Consider the following 23769-nt stretch of genomic DNA (forward strand, 5'->3'; position numbering starts at 1 on the left):
ACACATGCACACAGGCCATCATGATAATCTGTTGTGGCCACTAAATGTTGATTCCAGACCCATATTCCAAGCACCCCTAGGGTTAGAAAAAAACTATCTACTGATGACAAAAACTACCATAGATATAGCATGACATGGATTAATAGGGGCACAGTGACAAATGAATTGTGCATAAAAAGTATTAATTACACTTGGGTGAAGGCTGACAGCAACTTGGACTATAGCAGAAATGGTCTTCTACTACCCCAGTGGCCTAGAAGTAGACCCACCTGCCCATAAATATCTCCATCTGCTGAAGTTCTGCCTTTAAGGTCCAGTTCCTTTCTGTAGCCCTCCCTGCGCCTGCTAAAGATGAACGTTGATCTTGCCCTCCTCAAATTTTTTATAATACTCTGCCTTGACCTCTACCTTACAGTTTTCTCACTTTCTTTTGTTTCATAGTTAGTGTATGCTTGCCACTCCACCCCTTAATTGGGCCCCCTCCCTCTACTTCCATGGATTCTAAGCTTCTTGGGAGATGGACCTATGTCATGGGTGGGCATCTTTTTATCTGTTAGCAAAAAAGATTGGCCACTGCACATAAAAGGGACTAAATAAATGTTTGCTTAATTGAATTTAACTCTATTTCTCTTTTAAATAGACATTTAAACATCCATTCTGTGGAACAGACAAAGCTATTCATTGAAAGGAATTCCTATGTTGAGTTGAGTTAACAAAGGCATTTATTTAATGCATGTTTCAAGCATTTCCTGGCTTTTAGTCAATTCAATTCAACAACAAATGCTTACTATGTGCAGTGTGAGGAATTAGGAAAAGAAAACTTGTCCCTGCCCACCTGGAGTTAGTCTAGAAGGGGGAGCTGACATGCATACATAAAGCCAATTTAACAAATATGTTAAGCACCAGCTACATGTCTACATTGGTAAAGATAGATAATTTCAATCAATCAATCATCAAGCATTAAGAGTCTAGTATGCAGGAGGCACTGTGTTTGGTGCTGGTGATTCAGATACAAAGAATGAAACAATCCCTACTCACAAACAGCTTTCATTTTATGGGAAGAAAACATATATAAAAATATACAGGATAAAAATAGAGTAAATACAAATCAAAGAGGATCTCATATACAGGGTGCTCTTTGAAGGAAGCTAGAGACTTGAACAGGTGGAGGAAAGGAGTGATGCATGTTCCAGGGAGGGGGAACACCACACAGGTGTGCGGAGAAGGGAGATGAAATCGTATTGGATAGAACAGACTGGAGGAACAGTAAAGGGGATGTTTAATGAGCTTGAAAAGATAGGTTGACATCCAATTGTGAAGGGCTTTAAATACCTTTGCAGAAGACACGTTAGTAGGACTAGGAGCACCCTGAATTTGGGTAACTTTTTTTTTGTGTGTGTGTGTGAGGCAATTGTGGTTAAGTGACTTGCCCAGGGTCACACAGCTAGTAAGTGTCAAGTGTCTGAGGCCGGATTTGAACTCAGGTCCTCCTGAATCCAGGGCCGGTGCTCTATCCACTGCGCCACCTAGCTGCCCCTTGGGTAACTTTTAATACTATTCATGAATATACTGGAGAAATAATTCATCCAAAAAAAAAAAAAAAAGGGACCAAGTTCAATGCAGAACTTTAAGGCAGCCCATTTGAGGGAGGAAAAATGACAATATACAGATACATGAGGCCAACGGGGGTGAAAAACCATGAGAGACAGACCACATTCTACTTACAAATCAGTAATGTAGTTTTGATAATTAAAAAAACAAACAGAGCAAAGAGTAGCATAAAATGCAAGGGCCAAGACAGAAAATATAGTATATATAGTGTAAACAACAAAGATCTGGAGCCAGAAGACCCAAGTTCAAATTCTGACTCTGTTATTTACTATTTAGGCTTCAGTTTCCTCATCTCTGAAATTAACAAATTATACCAAATGCTATTCTAGATCTTCTCCAGCTCTAAATCCTATGATCCATCATTTTTCTTTATCTACTAACTCCTTCCCTCTTATCTACTACTAAGAGCTTCAGGTCTCCTTTATTCTAAAAGAAAAAAAAAACCCAAAACACACACACACACACACACACACACACACACACACGCACACGCACACCCTTCCCTTGACCCTGTTACCCCTTAAAGGTATCATCTTGGGGCACCTAGGTGGCTCAGTGGATAAAGCACTGGCCCTGGATTCAGGAGGACCTGAGTTCAAATCCAGCCTCAGACACTTGACACTTACTAGCTATGTGATCCTGGGCAAGTCACTTAACCCTCATTGCCCCTTCAAAAGAAAAAAAGGAAAAAAGGGTATCCATCATATCTTTCCTCCCTTTCATAGCTTAACAACCAGAAAATGCTATCTATATTTGTTACCTCTGTTTTCTTACTATTCACTCATTTCTCAAAACATTGCAATCTAGTTTCCCACTGTACCACTAGACTGAAATTGCTTTCTGCAAGGCTATCTCAGCCATTAGCTGCTAAATAGGATGGCCTTTCCACTGGACCTCAGCCTTCTTGCCCCTGCACAGTATTTTGTCATACAGCCTTTAGAAGGTAGTTACTATAAGGACTATCTCATTTCACAGAGGTATAAACTGAGGCAGGCTAAATGACAAAGCTAAATAAAAATGATGATAGTTAATATTTATATAACATTAAAGTTGAGGCTTAATCCAGTTTTCTTGATTCTAAGACCTATGACCTCTAAATTCCCTTCAGATCTTAAAGGTTATGACTCTATTAACGTAGTGTCAGGCTTCTTATTTATCAGCTAAAAATTATATGAAACACCCACAGAGAGAACTATCAAAAAGAGTCAGTTATAATTTAGTGGAAAGAAATACTGGATTTGGAATCAGAAAACATGACTATTCCACCCTCTGCCTACTTATTTCTCCCCATGTTTTTGTTTGACCCTTGGGCAAGTCACTTAATAATAGTAACAGTCACCAGCATATATCAAGTACTTACTATGGGCCAGACACTGAGCTATGCACAGAAGCTGACATTCTAGTGGGGGAAGGAGCAGCTAGGTGGTGCACTAGATAAGAGCACAAGTCCTGGAGTCAGGAGCACCCGAGTTCCAATCTGGCCTCAGACACTTACTAGCTGTGTGACCCTGGGAAAGTCACTTAACCTTGATTGCCTCTGAAGAAAACACACAAACAACAACATTCTAGTGGGGAGATAACTTGCAAACAACAACAACAACAACATTCATCTTCAGTACATAGAGTGCAAGTGGAGGATAACCTTAGAAAGAAGATGCTGGCTGTTGCTTTGCATCAGCACTTAGTTTGCTTAAAATGTACTTGGGTCATAACATTCTTCTATACCTCAGTTCCTCATCTCTAAAATGGGGACAATAACACTTGTGCTATCTACCTGCGATGAGGATGAAATGGCAATGTATGCAAAGGATTCGGTAAATCTTTAAGTGCTAAATAGTATAAAATTACCAACTGCAGTGTGGATGAAAACTACATATTATTACAATATTTGTTTAGTATTTATATTTTTTGTTATAAACTAGAAAAATAATCAACGTGAAAATTTCCATATACAGAGGGCCAGAAAAGGGGGACTGTGTGTAAAAACCTGGATTATTACACATAACATATTTTTTTTTGAGGGGCAATGGGGGTTAAGTGACTTGCCCAGGGTCACACAGCTAGTAAGTGTCAAGTGTCTGAGGCCGGATTTGAACTCAGGTACTTCTGAATCCAGGGCCGGTGCTTTATCCACTGTGCCACCTAGCCGCCCCCGCACATAACATATTTTTTAAAGAAATGAGTGGTGCAGTAGATAAAGTACCGACCCAGGAGTCAGGAGGACCTGAGTTCAAATTCTACCTCAGATACTTGACACTTACTAGCTGTATGACCCTGGGCAAATCACTTAACCCTCATTGCCTCACCGAAAAAAAAAAAGAAAGAAAAGAAAGAAACGAATGTATGAGATATATAACATGTATTAAAGATATAAAGTGTATACACTGTATATATGCACACATGTGTACAATTAAGTGCAGCAGTACCAGCACTTTCTTATTTGTTTCCCCTTTCTGAACTTCTCTCTTTTCTGTATATTTTGTACAGAGAAACACATTTCTGTGTTTAATATTAATATATCACAAGCTCACAAACTGGGGTTTTAAGAAAGAATCTGAAATTGTGATTTATCATCTTGAAACCACAGTGTACTAGAATGGTGTGAGAGCTTAACTGGAAACAATGGATACTGATCATTTAGGGTTGGAACCTCCAGCTGGGAACCAAAATTTGTTGAGAAGCAGAATCAGGACTAACCTTTTGAAATTAGAAAAAAATTCAGTTATGTCCAACCTGGCCACATGTGTGAAGCAGTGAGTGCAGAAGACTGAGGCAGATGTTAGGAGTGAGGAAAATCTCTATTAACAGCTGATTTCAGCTGCATGAAGCTTTCTGATGAGAAGGGAGAGGGGGAAGACAACCACCCAAAGGGCTGACTTGGGGCCCTTTGATGGTGCCTGTGTAGTAGATCTAGATGAGGCTGAATATCTCTTTAGGTAAAGGTGCTTAACTTGACCTAAAGAGGCCTTATCAACATTCAGAAGTTAACAGAGTAGGGAGGACAGGGTCCCGCCACTGGAAGCAGAGGTTTGTGTATATAAGGTACGCTAAAGGAATGCTCTTGATAGGACATTCCCCCAAAAAGAAATGCTGGAAACAACCATCTAGCTTCTGGGGTTCTCCCACCCTTATGTCCTTGTTGTGTCATATGTGGATGGATTCATAAAAGCCTGAGTTGGTCTAGGGTCATGGGCTGGGTTGCCCACATGCCCACAAAAAGCATATATCAAATCCAGACTAGTACCAGTCATCTGAATTACATACCTACAGAGTTTATCTCTGATCTCCCATCCCTAGAGAAATGGGTCTTGTGGTGAGTACAGGGCAATGTATATGCAAGGCTATGTGGGAATATAAAACCTAGTAGCCAGTCTCAGAGAAGGCCAAAGGTCACCAAAGCCATGGTGCCAGAGTCAGGTGGGAGACCTTTGTGCTCCACACTTGCCTCAATCAATGCTTTTGTTCATTCTTTTACTTACATTTACTTTTCCCCACCAATGTCCCTGGCTGGGGACAGAGGAAGGTGTTCCTTGGTGCTCAGTTATCCATTTAATAGCAGCTATAGGGAGAGAGAAGGAAGGCAGGCAGTCCCTAGGAGAAGGGAGTCTACGGCTTGGCTGGAAGTACCTCCTGGCCACCCAGAGGCATCACTTCATACTGGTCAGGCCATAGGGAACAGAAGAACAGGGATAAATAGGAGAGAGGCTTTGTATAGTGCCCGGGAGGTCAAAGGAATCAGATTTTATCTGAAGATGGGAGATGATCCCAGAAGTGAGGATGGTCTCTGGAAAATTCCATATCTTTCTTGACCAAACTTGAATGTCATATAAGTTAAGGAAATAAAAGAAACTGCTATTTCATGTTCTAGTCACATATACTTAGAGGAAGATTATTCCTATTCCTACTAAAAAAGGCTCAACTATAATGAAAACTGTGTTTTCCTATCCCTAATGATATTATCACTTCGAATAACTGGAAGAAGCCATTATGTGCTTGATGCTTATCCAGGGTAGAGAGAAAGTCTAGTCCTACTCAAGTTGCCCAGAGCCTCCTCCAAGGCCTCCCAGCCTAACGTACAAACACCAAGTAGCCTGAGCTTTGGCAGCTCCAAAATATAAAAGACTCCACAGAAGCAAGACCTGCATGCTACTGGTACTGACGTGAGATGACATAAAACAAGTAAAAAGTCTGGCTCGGTCAAAACCTTTTACTTCAAGCTTAGCCTCAGTTTCCCCATTTGTAAAATCTTCACTACCTACCCTGAAGGGCTGGCTTATAGAAACAGCCTTGAAAACCATAAAGCATCACATAAGTGTGAAATTGTGCTGGTTTTCCTCTCTTAAATAAAAGGCTCTTTTAACACTGGAGACTTCTAAACGTTTACCTTCAGTTTCAGGTGAGCATGTTTTAGAAAGTCCATTAAATGAAACATAGGTGATATCCCTTTAAGGCAACAATAAAAAAAAATCAAAAGATAAATGTTCTCTTGAACTTTTATAACAGTCTCTGAACCCTGGGGAAGAGGTGATGGGGGGAATTTCCACCAAAATACTTCTACTTAGCTTAAAAGTTTTGTCAGTCAGAAACCCCATTCAACCACCCATATGAACAGAGTATTAGATCCAGGAAGTTAGTCTTTCAGTCTACATACTGCATTCATATTTTTCTGTAAAGCTCTTTGCTCTATCAAAAAATATTTTTCTTCAGTGTGTTTATTCTAAAAAGGGGAAATTTGAGGAAAAGAAGAAGTTGTACAAAGATATATTCTTATGCAAATGGGCTAAACATGTTTGTAATGGCAGAACTAGAGAATGAAAGAAATGGAAAAGAAGGGCTCATCCATCAGAAGTCAGCACCCAGGAGCAGCTAGATGGCGCAGTGGATAGAGCACCGGCCTGGAGTCAGGAGTACCTGAGTTCAAATCCGGCCTCAAACACTTAACACTTACTAGCTGTGTGACCCTGGGCAAGTCACTTAACCCCAATTGCCTCACTAAAAAAAAAAAAAAAAAGAAGTCAGCACCCAGTTTAATCCTTACTTGGAGGAAGTAACCCTCTGAGAAGAACAATGTTGTCAGAAGCAGAGGCATTAGATTCAGAGGACCTGGGTTTGAGTCCTGACTGCTATTTATTGGCTGGATGATCCGTTTCCTCATCTGAAATATGGTCAAATTGTAAACTCTATAGTTCCTTCCTGCTCTAATCTATGGTCCCCTTTAGAAAATTCCCCAAACATGCCTAGCCAGCATTCTCACAGAGATCTTGACATAAGTCTCAGTCCTCTCTGGCAGTCCATTCCTCCTTTGGGGGCAGGACCCCTCATTTTATAAATGAAGTTGCTGGGCTCCAGAAAAGGCAAGTTCCACCGGTGCCTTAGGATTTAGTGCTAGAGCTGAGTAGTGAACCTAGGTCATGTGACTCGAATCCAAAACTTCTGATCAGAATCAATTTTGATTCTTGATAGTGGGTGAATAATTCAAGGGAAATAAAAAATTAAACAAAGTATCTAGTTTAAAAAAATAGTACTAAGGTTTTCATTTTATAGAAATAAGCTTTGATGAATATTACTACAACTCACATTTCTAGAGCAATTTAAAGTTTACAAAGCATTTTATTCATAAAAATCTGACAGAGAATTTTGCCCCTTTTACAAAGTTGGAAACTGAGTCTCAGAAAAGGGGAATAACTTGCTAGGAAGTGACAAGATCATTCTCTGGCTCTTTTCCCACTATGCCAGGTTGACCTCTTAGAGAAAAGGAGGAAAAAAAAAAACCTGTTTGGTTAAAAGCTAAAATATAGGGTGTTCCCAGATTCTTAGTTCAGTTTTAAGTCATTTAACTGTTAAAACTGAAAACTGAAGTAAGACTTTGTGGACATCCCCAAAGTAAGAAAACTCTATTCTTATATGTAGCATCAAAGGATTGGAATTTAGTTGAAATATTATCCTTCAAATTACAACTTCAGTTTCCTCATTTGTAAAATGGAGAAAATATTACAAAGTGCTTTGGAAACCTTAAAGCACTCTATAAATGCTAGCTATTATTACGATTACTTCAAATGTAAAATTTAATCATTTCTCTCAAAATAGTTATTATCCTTTCTCTTAGACAGAGGATGGCTAATTAGGCTCTTAATTTATATACCGTACAATCTGAAGCTTTTGACGACTGAAATGGTAACACTCATTAGTTAAGCATAATTGTTGCTTTATTGAATTGAATTGTATCTGAAATAAGATATATAACAGGGTCAGCACATCTTGTAGTTTTATTTTGGGGGTCACCATGGAGCTTATTTTAGAAGGAATAAAAGGTAAGGACAGCAAAGAAAGGGCAGGGGCCAATATTGATATTGATCTTAGGGGTTTTAAGATACACATTGGGTGAAGTACTTCACTAGTGTCTGTTGTAGTCTAACATTTTTAAAACTCTATTCCACCTGGAATTATGTAGTAATTTCTCATATTTACCCAATGACTTAAGATTTACCAAGTATTTATTTCCCTAAGAGTAGTCCTGTGACAAGCAGACAGTGCAAACAATATTAAGTTCATTCTAGAGAAGAGGAAACAAAACTGGCTCAGAGAACTGATGAGCCTGTCCCTGATGCCTAAGCCTACACTGTTCCTACCACATCACACTGGCTCTCAAAATAAAGTCTAAAGGAGAAAATGTCTAAGTAGCCATTTGGTGAAGAGTCGCCTTTCCTCAGTGTGATAACTGAAGATATGTTCCAGCCAAACCATCACAGCTTGTCCCTGCCTCTACCAAGCAGCTTCTCCCCACTTTTACCAGCACATTCAGACCAAACCCAAGACCAACATCTCTACTCCTAGGCCTTCCACAATCTATATCCCTCATCTCTGGGGAAAACAATCCACTCATCTTTGGTGTTCCTGCCCTACAGTCCAACCCCATTGACTGGTTGGTAACTGAGTATGTACAAACTAGCCCACTTAGCTTGTTATCCATTCTGGCCAGACCCAGATGATGGCCAACACTTCAGACTCACTTCCCATCTGGTCACATGGCCAGTCCTTCTCACCACCTGCCTGCCCTGTGTGTTTCATTTTCCTTCCTCCCTTTTCCAGTTTCCCAGGAGAAAAGTCCCTTCCTTGTTGTTACTCCTCTATATGTGTTATCTTCTTCTAGCATAATAATAAAAGCTCTTTGAAGGCAGGAACTCCAGCATGTAGCACAGTCCCTGGCATGGAAGAAGGACTAAACAGGATACTTTTCAATTCATGTGAAATCATTTGAAAACATTTTACCCATCTGGCAAATTCAAGATATGCCTTGATAGGATACTCTTTTAGGGTAACCTGTTTGGCCAAAGTCAGACAACTTTGTTAAAGGTTATTATAGAACAAGGCAACAAATAACTATCAAGTAGTTGGATAGAAAGAGACTTTACTTCCTTCCATCAAAAATAAGTTGCTTTGTTTCTTTAAAAAAAATCCAGGCAGATAAACATTTTTACTAAATTTAAACAATTTAAGCTATGAAATCTTGAAAATCAAAATTTACTTAAGACAAAATGAAATATAACATGGCATAATAATGGAAACTTGGAATCAGAAGACCAATCAATTAACAAGTATTTATTAAGCACCTACTATGTTCCAGGCACACTGCTACAGGCAGTGGGACAATTCCTACGCTAAAGGAGCTTACATTCCACTAGATTTTGCCTTTGTTACTTATTAACAATGTGACTTTCAGCAAGTCACTTCCCCTGACTATGATCTCTAATGTATCTTCAATGATAAATCCTAGGAATCTCTGAAAATAAAATCCTAAGAATACAATGGTCTTTGGAAAAGATTAAAAAAAATTTTTAACATAAGGATAATAGTTAATCACTTAAGTCTATATTCGATGAATCTGGGCTAAGACAAATATAAAATTTCAGTACTCTTCTTGGAACTTTAAGTGAATAATATAACAGATACATGTGGTTTGGAGAAACGAAAGGAGATAACTCAAGTATTTAATGACAAATCAAGCTGAAGGGAAGCTCCAAAGGCAAACTTCCAACAGACTTTTCTGACACCATCAAAAGTACCTCATTTGGGGGCAGCTAGATGGTGCAGTGGTTAAAGCACCGGCCCTGGATTCAGGAGTACCTGAGTTCAAATCTGGCTTCAGACACTTGACACTTACTGTGTGACCCTGGGCAAGTCACTTAACCCCCATTGCCTGCAAATAAATAAATAATAGTCTAAAAAAGAAAAGAAAAGAAAAAAAAAGTACCTCATTTGTAAACACACATGGCCCATTTTACCTAGAGGGCCCAAGGTCATAGCTTTTCTAAGGGTTTCTCCTGCTTTTTACCTCTTGTTTAGGGAATAATAATCAAGTAAATACTTTCACGGGTTTTGAAGTGGGCATGGCAATTGACTGCCTGGATCAAAATGCCTTTCCTTGGCTGCCACTCCCTTATTTAGGCCATCTCACTCGGGTAGAGGCTATTTTCCTTTTGTATTGTGTCCCCCAGCATTTAGCACAGTGGCTGACACTTACTTTTTTTTAATTCATTTTAAATCTAAATTCTAAACTTTTCTTACTATATCACTAACTCCTTTATATTCTTCCCTAGGAATTTTTATACATTTAATTTCCTCAGAGTTGCCATATCATCCTAGGGTTTAAAATTTTTTCATTAGTCAAGTCCTTCATTCCAAATTTTTCAGAGAAAAATTAAACCTATATTACTTTTCTTGGCAAAAGACATTTTGATACCTTTAAGTCTTAAGGTGATGGGCATGAATGGGGCTCAACTATACAACTTTAAAAGATATAAAAGAAAAAAAAAATCAGCTGAGAATGTTCAGATTATATTCTAAATTGCCCATGACAAAGAAAACAAAAAATGTGCCTATAATCTCTTGATTTAGATCATTGTAGAACCAAATCAGTGCCATTAACCTTGAAATGGCCAATGGAAAGACTGTGCTCTTTAATATAGTTACCTCCATTTAATAAAGTTAGCTAATAATAGCTATCATTTATAGAGCTTTAAAGTTTGTAAAACACCTTCCATGTGTCATTTCATTTGATCATATAGTATCTCATAAATCAGATGGCTCTCTGATGTTGGTTCAAGTTATTAAATTAGTTTAACTATTAACATTAAATGAGGGCAGCTAGGTGGTACAGTGGATAGAGCACTGGCCCTGGATTCAGGAGGACCTGAGTTCAAATCCGGCCTCAGACACTTAATACTTACTAGCTGTGTGACCCTGGGCAAGTCACTTAACCCCAATTGCCTCACTAAAAAAAAACCAACCCCCCCCCCCCAAAAAAAAACCATTAAATGAAGTAGGAGTAGCTAGTTAGCACAGTGAATAGAGTAGTGGCCCTGGAGTCAGAAGGACCTGAGTTCAAATCTGGCCTCAGACGCTTGACACTTATTAGCTGTGTGACCCTGGGCAAGTCACTTAACCTCCAATTGCCAAAAACCAAAAAACCAACCCAAAACACATTAAATGGAGTAATGTGTAACATCTCTATGCAAATGAGTTGGATGGTTTTTTGAAGGACATTATGAAACTGCAAGCTGTGTACACAGAAGATGATGAGGCTGGCTGAGAGAAAATCAAGTTACAATGCAATTGTATATACTTCAGAAATGGTTAAAGTACTTTAGGAGAAGCAATTGAGAGAAGCAAGCTCATACTTCTGAATAGGAGAAAACTTCCTGGAATTATAGACATAGGGAGCTGGCCCACAAAATATGACTGCTAAGAGGAGACTCCCCTTGGTCAGAATGTTCTTTTTCTTTGGGAACAGAGATCTTATCTCATTTGTAAAAATTTCATCCACTTTTGTGTATTCTATGGTCTATTCTAATATGTATAACTTCCCCAATATCTGTTTATTGTTGCTTTGATAAATAAATGTCCTAGCTATTTGTGATGATCTCCTGTGTAATCAGTGTGTGGTGAGACAGAGAGTTATGCTGCTGACACTTAGCTTAGTATTACCTTCCCTTCCTGAGAATGATTAAGGAAAATGGCTTTTATCCTGGGCCCTATAGTACTGTACCTCTACACTACCAATATTAATTGGATTGATACAATCCTGACCCATCCCTCTAGAGAAGACTGCTACTTCTACCTCAGTAGAGAGCCAGAAGAAGGATGTGGCTGAGTGTTTGCTCCTTCTCTCACCCATCTCCAAGAGGGTTATGAGGTTCTATAGACCTCTCTGAAGAAGTTCCTTTTCCATTTATGTAGGTATGTAGCTTCATAGGACAGTATTCCATCAGCCAATCAGAAGTCATATCTCCTTCCATATATGTAATGTGAAGTTTCACACAGTTGTTTCGCAGAAAAAACACCCAACTCATGGGAGCAGATACTACATATGGTTAGAGGGCTTTCATTTACATGGCAAGACTTTCATAAAATATTCCATTTCAAACAACAGAGTCAAACACAAACATAATAAAAATGTCATGTAAAAGGCATTTGTACACATTCTGTTTATAACTCAATTTGACATGTTGATTATAAACTCATCATTGATGTTTTTAAAGCTATTTTGAGTCTTTTGTGGGGGAGGAGACAGATATAGAGACATTACCCTTTTTAGCTGTTGTTCCTTTAAGTTTCTCACTGTCCTGGCAGGTTCCGAAATAAGGTTTTTATAGTTTTCACAGATATTGATTCGGGATTGGGCCACCTGCATAGTTCCCTCTAAAAATGATTTCCAAACAGGATACATGCTCCTAAAACCAAGAGATGGATATAAGAATTAGTAAGCAAGAGAGTTAACCATTTCTTTACTCCAACATTAGCTATTCACCTGAATTATTTAAGTTATCTGAGCCAAAACTTCCTCCTGGGTAAACTGATGAAAATAATCTTCTCACTACATAGTTCAAGTGGTTATTATAAAGTGTTTGGCAAATCTTAAAGTCTTGTAAAAGCATTATTAAGTATTATTCACAAAAGATCAGAAATAATAAAGCCTTGATTATAACTGTAAACTTGTTGAGAGATAACATTACTTTATGGTTTAGTTATAAATATTACTGAGTTCGAGGCCACATTTGAATTCAGGTCTTCTGGGCATAGAGTCAGGAAGGCCTAAGTTCAAATCTGGCCTCAGATACTTATTAGCTATGTTACCATGGTCAAATCATTTAACCCTGTTTGCCTCAGTTTCCTCATCTATAAAATGAGCTAAAGAAGAACATGACAAAATATTTTAGTATTTTTGCCCAAAAAACCCCTAAATGAGTTCACAAAGAGTTGGACATGATTGAAACAGCTCAACAACAATAAATAACACATTACTTTTTATTTTCTTGTATGGTCTGAAACTGTACGGGGATGATCCAACTTATCAAAGATTCTGGATGTTCCAATGTAATGGAATTTATTAATTTGATCACTGACAATGCTATGCTAAGGTTTAGTAAAAATCCAAAAATTCAAACAATTAAAGAAGAGAATCCAGTTTTCCAGACCAGAGTCTAGAACCCAGCTTTCCAGAGCAGAGTCCAGAACCCAGTTTTCCAGAGCAGAGTCCAGAGCCCAGTTTTCCAGAGCAGAATCTAGCTTCCTCCTGATGACATCTTACCACTTCAAGAAAACAAGAGAACTCAGAGACTTTATATGAACAGTTTTGTTTTGTTAGTTTTTGCTATCTCCTTCTGTTATTATATACCATCTGTAACATGTACTCTCTGCAGAGGCCCTGCCTCTGCAAGACCAATGTCAAAGCGTCGCGTTCATGAGGGACTGCCCCTCTGGACAAAACTTTTTTCTCTCCTTTTTTCTATATTGATATTAACATATTATTAGCTAGCATAGGATATTATTTTTGGCTGTTTCATTGAGCAAACTCATTCGTTTTTCAAATGAAACAAGGGGGAATGTGGTAAAGCGGCTTTTGAAGGACCACCCCTTTTGGGGAGGAGACCATGATGAACAGTCGTGCGCCTGCTGCTGCCCGGGAGAGTGTGGCCAAGCACGTGATACTTCTGGGACGCCAACTTAAAACTGAGTAGTAGAATGGACGTTGTCTCTCTGTCTTGTTCACACCAGTGGTGACAGCGCGCTTCTGGGTCTGGCAGGCAGTTTTGGGATTCGGTGAGTTTTATAAAAGAATATAGACTAAGCTTAGATCTAAGACTATTCATTTGTAGTTCTACTTTCCTATTTACCTAATCAGTATCACCTGTTTGTTGGCTAATTAATTCCCAAACAATAAAAGCTAATCCTTCTCTGATTAAAGCTCAGAGGCTTCTTTTCTTACTGGTCTGGGAGATATATGAAGGGAAAAGTTAAAGGGGAAGTTTAATGATCTTATATCCAATTTTAAATCTCACACCAATAAATATACCACACTAGGAGTACAACATGTTCAAATTATAAAACAATCAAATGCCCCTCCCACTAAAATGATACTGATCATCATTACAGCTTCCTTGTAAGGACTTAGGTCATAAGTTATGAATGTTAGTATATTGCAAAAGGAGGTCCCAAGAAACAAGGATTTCCAGTTAGCAGGTGGAGCTGTTGCCGCTGTGGTTTATGATTCTTTTAAGTCAATTATTTATCAAGTGTCTATGCAGTTCTAGGTGCTGGACACAAAAAACAAAATGGAAAAAAATTTCATTTCATTCATTATTAGTGATCTGGAATAAATGTTCACATGGGTTTTTTTATATTTTGCAATTCTTCCTTTGAAAAGTATTCAGTTAGGGGCAGCTAGGTTGTGCAGTGGATAGAGCACTGGCCCTGGATTCAGGAGGATCTGAGTTCAAATCTGACCTCAGACACTTGACACTTACTAGCTGTGTGACCCTGGGCAAGTCACTTAACCCCAATTGCCTCACACAAAAAAAAAAAAAAAGAAAGAAAGAAAGAAAGAAAGAAAAAAGAAAAATATTCAGTCATTTCTTTTGGCCACTTATCTATTGGTGAATGGATCTTGGTATTATATATTTGTGTTAGTTCTCCATAAATTATAAATATAAGACCTTTATCAAAGACATTTTATACAAATGCTTTTCCAATCAACAGTTTCCTTTCTTTTAATAATTACATTGATTTTGTTTGTAGAAAAGCTTTTTTTTTGGGGGGGGGTGAGGCAATTGAGGTTAAGTGACTTGCCCAGGGTCACACAGCTAGTAAGTGTCAAATGTCTGAGGCCAGATTTTGAATCCAGGGCCAGTACTCTATCCACTGCACCACCTAGCTGCCCCTGTGCAAAAGCTTTTCAATTTCATATAGTAGAAACTCCTTTATCTTATTTAATTGCCTCTATTTCTTGTTTGGTTAAAAGATACTTCTCCTCCCACCCAATTCCCTGACTCCCAGACAACGTGAAAGGTACCTTCAATATTCTGGTAGTATATCTATGGTTAGCTTATATGGCATATGGTTTAAGACTTTAACCTAAACCTAATTTTTGTTAAACTTATTTCCAGGTTCCCAAATAGGGAGTTCTTCAAGTAATTTATGCCCTCAGGTTTATTAAACATTGGGTTGTTGAATTCAATTGTTTCAGTTTCTCTTTTGTTTATTTAGTTTGTTCCAATTATGTACTTTATAATTTTTAATAGGTAGCAAATAGTTTTGATGTTTACTGTTATATAAAATTATTTGAAAAGTGGAGGTGCTTATTCTCTCTTTATTTGTGTATTTTTTCATTATTTCCCATGAGGTAACAGATACTTAGTCTTTACAAATGAAATTTATCATTTTATCCAGCTCTATTAAGCATGCTCTTGGTATTTTGATCAGGATAGTGCTAAATCTGTAGATTAATTTAAGCAGTTTCTTCATTTTTATAATGTTACATAAATCAACTATGAAGAATAAATATTTCTTCATTATTTATTTATAAAATAGGTGTTTTGTGATTAAATTAATTTATAAGTCTTCAGTGTACCTTGGTAGATTGACTCCAATGTATTTTAAGTTTTTCATAGGTTGTTTTTAATGAGGACCTCTACAATTTTCCAAAGTTCACTGATAATGCCTTATCAATCACTTCTGCCCAGTTATTTCAGTACTCAAATGTAGTTCATTTGGACCCAATGATTTGTAAGGTTTGTTTCATTCTTTGCACTAATATCTAGTGGTGTCCAGCACTAGTAACTGGTATCTAGCATAGTTTCTAGTACACAGTAGGGGGTTAATAAATACTTGCTGACTGGTTAATCAAGGTAAACAAATACCTTATGACTATCTCTCAACTTATCTTACCTACTGAAAGGTACTGTGGGATAGTGGATGGAAGTCAGGAAGACTTGATTCAAATTCTCTTTCTGACACTGTGTGATCATGTGTTAGTCATTTAATCTCTCTGAATCTGTTTCCTCAACTATAAAATAAAAATAATATCTGTAGTACCTACCTCACAGGGTTCTTCTAATGATCAAATGATAAAAAAACATGTCTAGCATTATGCAAGCTTTTAAGTACTCCATAAATATTGGGCATTATTATCTTGGGGACTGATTCCCTATCATCTATTTTTATCTTCTATCCTCATTCTTCTTGGAATAAAGACCAGACACTCAAATTATATCTATGATCTCAGTAATTCAGAAGTTCTCTCCAACAATATCCATGCCTGTCTATCCTGTGAGATTCTTGTCTATGTCTTCCTATAACTTCATCACAGGGATCCACCCAATGTGCTGATGACCTTTCTCCTTACATTGTGAGCGTGTACTCTGGCTTTCTATCCTTTACCCCTGCCATATGACTAACCCAAATCATCTTCTAATAATTTTTGATGACATATTTTATTCCTGTCCTTCACCCAACTTCCTCATTGGTTATATGTTGCAACCTGCTCACACACACCATGTATTTCTCCACTGCCCTCTGTGTGATATTAATTTTTACTTATTTTAGAGATTTGTATTCCATGTCTTATTACTATAAAGTAGCACCAAAAGAAATACAGCATTAAAAATGGGAAATAAAAAGCAAAAATAGGAGCAAAAGAAAGAATTAACTAAGCAACTCTGCCTTCTCTGCTATCCTAATGCCACTCAGTTTTTCTTCCTTCTTTGATCTTATTTCTTTTCACCAATATCGCTTTTTTTTTTTAACAGACTCTTTTCTCTTCTTAGGTTTCATAAGTAGTACCAGTTTATTCTAAACTTTAGCCCTCCTGTCATGACACCATTTTTTAAAAAACATTTTTATTTTTTTTTTAATTTTAATTTTTTTTTTAGTGAGGCAATTGGGGTTAAGTGACTTGCCCAGGGTCACACAGCTAGTAAGTGTTAAGTGTCTGAGGCCGGATTTGAACTCAGGTACTCCTGACTCCAGGGCCGGTGCTCTATCCACTGTGCCACCTAGCTGCCCCAACATTTTTATTTTTTAGTGAGGCAATTGGGGTTAAGTGACTTGCCCAGGGTCACACAGCTGGTAAGTGTTAAGTGTCTGAGGCTGTATTTGAACTCGGGTACTCCTGACTCCAGGGCCGGTGCTCTATCCACTGTGCCATCTAGCTGCCCCCCATGACACCATTTTTACAGAACTCGGTTACATTTTTGTATCTGCCCTCTGTTCCTTGCCCTCATTTCCATGTAGGCTTCTTTTAAAAATCTAGATTGGTTGATGATCTCTGGATAGCCACACTTATTCTGAAGGCAGCTTCCTCTCTTCCTCTTCTTCAGAATGCCTTCTCTTTGTTTCTTCAGAATTTCTTTCTACATATTTCCCATTTCTTCTGAGTGAACTCCTACAGAATGTTAATCAATGGGATTCTACATATTCTTTTTTAAAAAATTCTTCCAGGGGCAGCTAGGTGGCACAGTGGATAGAGCACCGGCCCTGGAGTCAGGAGTACCTGAGTTCAAATCCAGCCTTAGACACTTAACACTTACTAGCTGTGTGACCCTGGGCAAGTCACTAAACCCCAACTGCCTCACTTAAAAAAAAAATTTCTTCCTAATATGTTCTTCCCAGACTTATGGTAAATGTTAAAATCCCCTTTATCTGCCCAAATTCTAAGACAGAGTAGTCATTGTCCACTTCCTGATAACCACTCCCCATTAAGATTCCCATAGTTCCCAGGAACTAACAATTACTTATTAAAAGAATCATATCCAAAGTAGAAACTCCTTTCTTGGTTCTATCAACCTTTGAAGTGATCAAGGATGAAATTATCATTATGGTATTAAATAAGAGCTTCTCTGCTTTTGGCAAATCAAATATTTCACTAAATGTCCAGATAACTGAAAGTCCTCAATTATTTCTACCATACTTCATTTCTCTACAATATCTTTACTCACATAACTTCTTAATATACCATGCTACTCTGATTTCCCTCCTCCCCCCTTTTTACCCATCCTGTTGTTTCTTATTTTTTTTTTTTAGTGAGGCAATTGGGGTTAAGTGACTTGCCCAGGGTCACACAGCTAGTAAGTGTTAAGTGTCTGAGGCTGCATTTGAACTCAGGTCCTCCAGGGCCGGTGCTCTATCCACTGTGCCACCTAGCTGCCCCTATTTCTGTTGTTTCTTAATAAAATATCCTCTTCTCAAGCTAATCCCACCATTTGGTCTCATTTTTACCAAGTTTCAGTGATACCTAACAGGTTGAATTTGCTTCCTTATGTTAAGATATCTGGCCCACCTTGCTTGTGACAGCCGTGCTTTCTGAGGCTATGGGTTTTGTTTTCTGTGAATTTTTAGGTGTCTATACTGCTATTCATCCCACAGCGTGACTACTTTCTGTGGTAACTGATATGTTGGATAGGCTTAGGCAGTTTTCTCCCTCAGTTTTCCTTTCCAGGTTTAACATACTTTGGATTAGCTTGGCAAGATTCTAAGCAAAACCATTCTTACCAGCTCTTGCTAGGTATACTCCATCCCTGACCAATAGCCTTTCATTTCCACATTTTAAGACATTATTTAGAAACTGACTTATCAGGTAATTATTTTATACATTTGTATAGTGGCATTTTTCTTTTCTTTTTTTGTGGGGCAATGAGGGTAAAGTGACTTGCCCAGGGTCACACAGCTAGTAAGTGTCAAGGGTCTGAGGCCAGATTTGAACTCAGGTCCTCCTGAATCCAGGGCTGGTGCTTTATCCACTGTGCCACCTAGCTGCCCCTATAGTGGCATTTTTCAAAGCTCTTTCACACACAGTATCTCAGCTGACTTTAATACCAGGCCCTAGAATCAATGCTAGTGGACATAAGAAGATTAAAAACCAAACAGTCTCTACTCACAAGGTAAATAAAAGTGAGGTGTAAGTGCGGCCTGCTGATGGAGCTCTGAGGGAGTTAATGTGAAAGGGGCTAGGGAGCATGCTTCTGGACAGGTGTGATGAGATATAATTGAAGGGTCTTGCTCACTGATGTAGAGCATAGGCAGGTATTCTGACTGTTTACGGTTCCTTTACCATGAGAAGAATGGGAATAAACTTTTTCATGGGCTGCTCAGCCAGAACTGAGAATACTTAAAAAAAAAAAAAACTGGCCCAGGAATTTCCTCTTCCCTGTCTGGCAGTATTCAGATGAGAGAGATATACTCTAAGCCTCTGGATGAAGAGAGGCTTTGGTTCCCTCCACTTCCCAAACCAGGGCCAACATTCATCCCATGAAAATGGGTCTCTATTCTGTGCATTTATTCTTTCCTACTTTTAGATTAATTAATAGCTAACATTTATGTAGTACTTACTATGTGCCAGGTACTGTGCTAAGTGCTTTACATTATCTGATTTGATCCTCACAACAACCCTTTGAGGTAGCTGTTATCATTATCTCCATTTTACAGTTGAGAAAAATGAAGCAAACTGAGTTTACTTAGGTAAGTGACTTGCCCAAGTTCACACAGCTAGCAAGTATCTGAGGCTGGATTTGAACTCAAGTCATCCTGACTCTAGGCTGGACACTCTATCCACTGAGCCATCTAGCTGCCCTGATCCTAAATTTGAGCCCACTTTTCCACCAGACTACTATAATTTAGGGGAGAATATAATCCCCTTGTGTTAGGAAATGTTTGTATTGGTACATTTTCACATTTAATATTTCTTTGTAAAAAGAGCATCAATAATCTGTGGTTTGGAAGAGTACACCAGAATGTGGCTTGAGCCAATAGCATTCAAGAAAAATCATTTCAATTCCTCAGGAGTACCTCTAGAAACCAGAGAGGGAGACATAGCCATCTTGCTTAGGGACCCAATCATCAGCAAGAGTTAGAATGAAGTTCTTCAGATTTAAAGAGCTAAAGAGGAATACAACACATACACAAATAACATGTACACAAATAACCCAACAGAGAATTCCACAAGACCAAGGGGCGATCAATCAGTAGATCAACAGGCTTTATTGTTTACAGAGCATGAGGCACCATGCTAAGCATTAGGCAGTCGATAGTAGATAAACTGAATAAGGAATTTCTAGAGGAGATAATTTTTTGACCTTGGGGAAATCAGGAAAGGCTCCACAAAAGAGAAAGCACCTGAGCTGGGCCTTAAAGGAAGGTAATTTTAGTCAATGGAGATAAGATGGAAATCTTTGTAAGGTGTTCCATGTATATTTACTTATTTATAAATTACATAGAAGCACTACTGAAATAATTATATACATTATAAAACTTGCACGAAAGTAGATTTTTTTTTACATGGCAATGAGGGTTAAGTGACTTGCCCAGGGTCACAAAACTAGTAAGTGTCAAGTGTCTGAGGCTGGATTTGAACTCAGGTCCTCCTGAATCCAGGGCCAGTGATTTATCCACTGTGCTACCTAGCTTCCCCCCGTAGATCTTTTTTTTTTTTTTTTAAAGATGAGATAAATATGAAATATTTGATCTCAGAGATAACAGGGAGTCACTGACATTTACTAAGTATGGGATTAATATGGTTAGACTTACACTTTAGAAAAATTGCTTTGGCAGCTGGGTGGTTTGGAGAGAAGAGAGATTTGAGACAGGAAGATTGATTCAGAGGCCATCACCACCATTCAGGTGATAGGTGCTAATGACCTGAACCAAATATGAACTCTGATCTTCTTAAGTCCTGGCACATCACTCCATCCACTGTCCCACTCAGCTGCCTCACTGATGGCAGGAAGACATGAGTCCAAATCCAGCCTCAGATGTTTACTAGCTGTATGACCTCGGGCTATTTCTGAAGGAGAGAAAGAAGGTCATCTTGGCTGGATTGAAGAGGGTGGAAGTGGGAATAATGTACAATAAGGTTGGAAAGACAATTTGGGACCAGGTTGTGAAGGGCTTTAAATACTAAACAGAGGAGTTTATATTTGATCTTCAAGGCAATAGGGAGCTTATTCAGTAGGGGATTAAACAGTAAGATCTATACTTAAGGAAAATCACTTTGGCAGTAGAGTGGGGGATAGACTAGAGGTAGGAGAGGCCTGAAGCAACAAGACCAGGCTAAAGTCCAGCACAATAATCTAGGTAAGAGGTGATGAGGGACTGAACGAATGGGCTGGGTCTGTGATAGACAGAAGGGTTCAGATTTGATATACGTGATGAATATGTGGGGTAAGGGAACAAGAATAACACCAAAGTTATGAACCTGGGAGTTTATGAAACTCTATGAACCTCTAGGAGAGAAGGATATAACAAAGGGAGAGCACCTTGCTTCCCCAGGCCCTGCTTCCTGTTTCTGGAAGGATCAATCCAACTTCAGTACAGCTACAGTGAGAGGCTTTAGCTACAAAGCCTTCTAGATTTTTAGAAAGCTATATCATTTTAACGTCATTCGGTAAAAGTTACTATCTTTCCTCTGGGAATGAAAATGTCAGTTTGTGAAATGGAAAGCAAAAAAGTTGCCATTAAAAAAAATATATCACGACCCACTTGCTGAATTACCTGTAATCATTCCGCTCATCAGCTTTTATTCCAGGCCAATCTTTCTTCAGGTACTGACTAGCCAATTTCTGGATGCCCTATTGACAAAGGAGGGAAGATATTTTTCAACATAAGTATGAGGTCATAAAGGAAGCTGTTTCTTAATCACAAATTCCTCCCCTATAAACCCTTTGTTCTTCCACAAACAAAATACAATTTTTCTCATTCTGATGCCTATTTTCAGACTCAAATTTAGAATAATCTGCAGAACCATGACAGCCATGTTCCATTCCCTTTCGGATCTTATTTCATTCTTCAGGAACAGAGTGGGTTTAAGGCTTGGAGATTTTAGGTTTTATGGAGCTGCTTGATTTGCTTCTTAATTCAGGAATCCACTAAAGCAGCCAAGCTGGCTCTCTCACATGGGCATCTCGTAATAGGATCAGAGATTTAGAACTGGAGGGGGCTTGGGAGGTCACTTAGTCCAACCCACACTCTTTTGACAGATAAGAAAGAGTAAGTAACAGCTTCCATTTAGAGAGCACTTGAGGGTTTACAATGATGCTATAAGGATTGCAGATTTTATGAAGGGGAAAAATGAGGCCCAGAGATATAAAGTGATAACCATAATCATACCTAATAAATGGCAGAGTTAGCACTGAAACTCAAGCTTGCTGCATGCACCTATATGACCCTGTCAAACCCTCTCCTACTGGGGTGGAAGAATAAGTTATACAGGGTCTAGTAAGTTCTATAAACTCAATTTCCCCCTAACATGCTCTCAATTACTAATTATATTTAGACAGTATTGGAAGGTATCTTAGAGACCATCAAGTCTTAACCTCTTGTTTGAAAAAAGAATGAAGCCATAAAAAAAAGTGGACAGCTTTCATATGGTGATGTTAGTGGTGGAATTGGAACTAAAACAAGGGTGCTCCTAATCCCTCCTCCAGGGTTTAAGCATTATTTACATCATTTGGTGCATGCTGGTATCAAAAAACAAAACAAACTTCAGGACTTGTCTGACCCCAAGAATTCTCTAAAAAAGACTCTGTATTTTCCCCTGAGACAGGTCTAGTAGTGAGTGCTACTCAGATTGATGAAGCCTGATATCTGTCCCCTTTCCTCTGCTAATCTCTTCATTCCCACACTATCCTCTTCATAGTCACCAAAGAAGCTTCCCCAAAGTCATACTTAACTACATCATTGCCTCACACAAAAGCATTCATGGGCTCCTTCCCTCTAAGATAAAACACGAAGTTCTTAGAAGAGCATCGCTGGCTCTTCCAGAGCATGACTCCAGCTTGCCTTTCCAGCCTGCCTTCATTTTCTTTTCCTTGAAGGATTCCATACTCTAGGTCCACTTGGAACACTAACAGTTTCCCAAACTCGACCTGAGCCCTCAGCCCTTGTCAATTCCCACAGGTTGTCTCCCAGGCCCAGGACACTTATTTCTACCTGTTAACCAATCTCTCTTCTTTCAAGACTTGACCAGCTCCGGGGCCATGTCCTTCAGGAGGCCTTTTTCAAAGTGATTTCTTCCTCCATAAGTCACTGGGTCTAGATTTATCCTTTGCCCTTATCTCATTCCACTGTTTCATACGTATTTATTTACTGTACATGCTGTAACTCCTTGATCAGGCTGTTATCGCCCTGAGGGTATCAACTGCACAGTTTTTCATTTTTATATCCCCAGAACATAGCAAAGTGCATAAATCAATTACCATTACACTTGCATACACTGCTCTAATGCTTACAAAGTACTTTCTTTATAATAACACTATGCGCTAGAGTAGTAAAGACATTAAATCATTTTCAGAGATGAAGAAACTGAGGTTCAGAGAGTTTAAGTAGGCTAGGTCACACAGCTACTGTCAGAGCTAATTTCTGAACCAAGGTCTCTTGACTCCAATTAATGCTCTTTCTAGTTTACTCTAGAATTGGGAGAAATAGTAGATTCCACTTTGATAGTGCTTTAAAGTTGAGTGCATTCCTCACAACAAACTTGTAAAATAGGCTTAAGAAGGCTTAAAGGAGGAAGGGAGAAAAGTTTGGAACTAAAAATCTTATGAAAACAAATGTTAAAAACTATCTTTATATGAAACTGGAAAATAGTAAAATACTTTTATGATTTAAAAAAGAAGTTTAAATGATTAAGTCATATAGTTAGTATCAAAGCCAGTATTGGAACATGGGTATCTATCTCCAAGCCTGGGACTTTCACCATCATAACATGGTAAGTGTAAATGTAGTTTAATTTCTTCAATGTTTGAGAATCATAAAAGGTATCTTTTTTAGTTTTATATTTAATGTCTCAACTTTATCTTAAGTACTTTATATGTAGGTGCATATATTCATAAA

At 38.4% G+C, this 23769-nt stretch overlaps 1 protein-coding gene across 5 annotated transcripts in view; it reads right to left on the minus strand.

Annotated features, from left to right (window-relative positions):
• The window catches only part of FCHSD2 (FCH and double SH3 domains 2), a 354314-nt gene that overhangs the window by 164065 nt on the left and 166480 nt on the right, over nt 1-23769 (minus strand). For all 5 annotated transcript variants that reach the window (XM_043992382.1, XM_043992381.1, XM_043992379.1 and 2 more), the window contains exons 4-5: nt 21430-21506; nt 12197-12341 (exon numbers count right to left, since the gene is read on the minus strand). In XM_043992382.1, coding sequence (XP_043848317.1) covers nt 12197-12341; nt 21430-21506 — 222 coding nt within the window. The remainder of the gene's footprint in view (nt 1-12196; nt 12342-21429; nt 21507-23769) is intronic.

Source organism: Dromiciops gliroides, chromosome 3 (assembly GCF_019393635.1).
Source record: "Dromiciops gliroides isolate mDroGli1 chromosome 3, mDroGli1.pri, whole genome shotgun sequence".
Taxonomy (NCBI): Eukaryota; Metazoa; Chordata; class Mammalia; order Microbiotheria; family Microbiotheriidae; genus Dromiciops; species Dromiciops gliroides.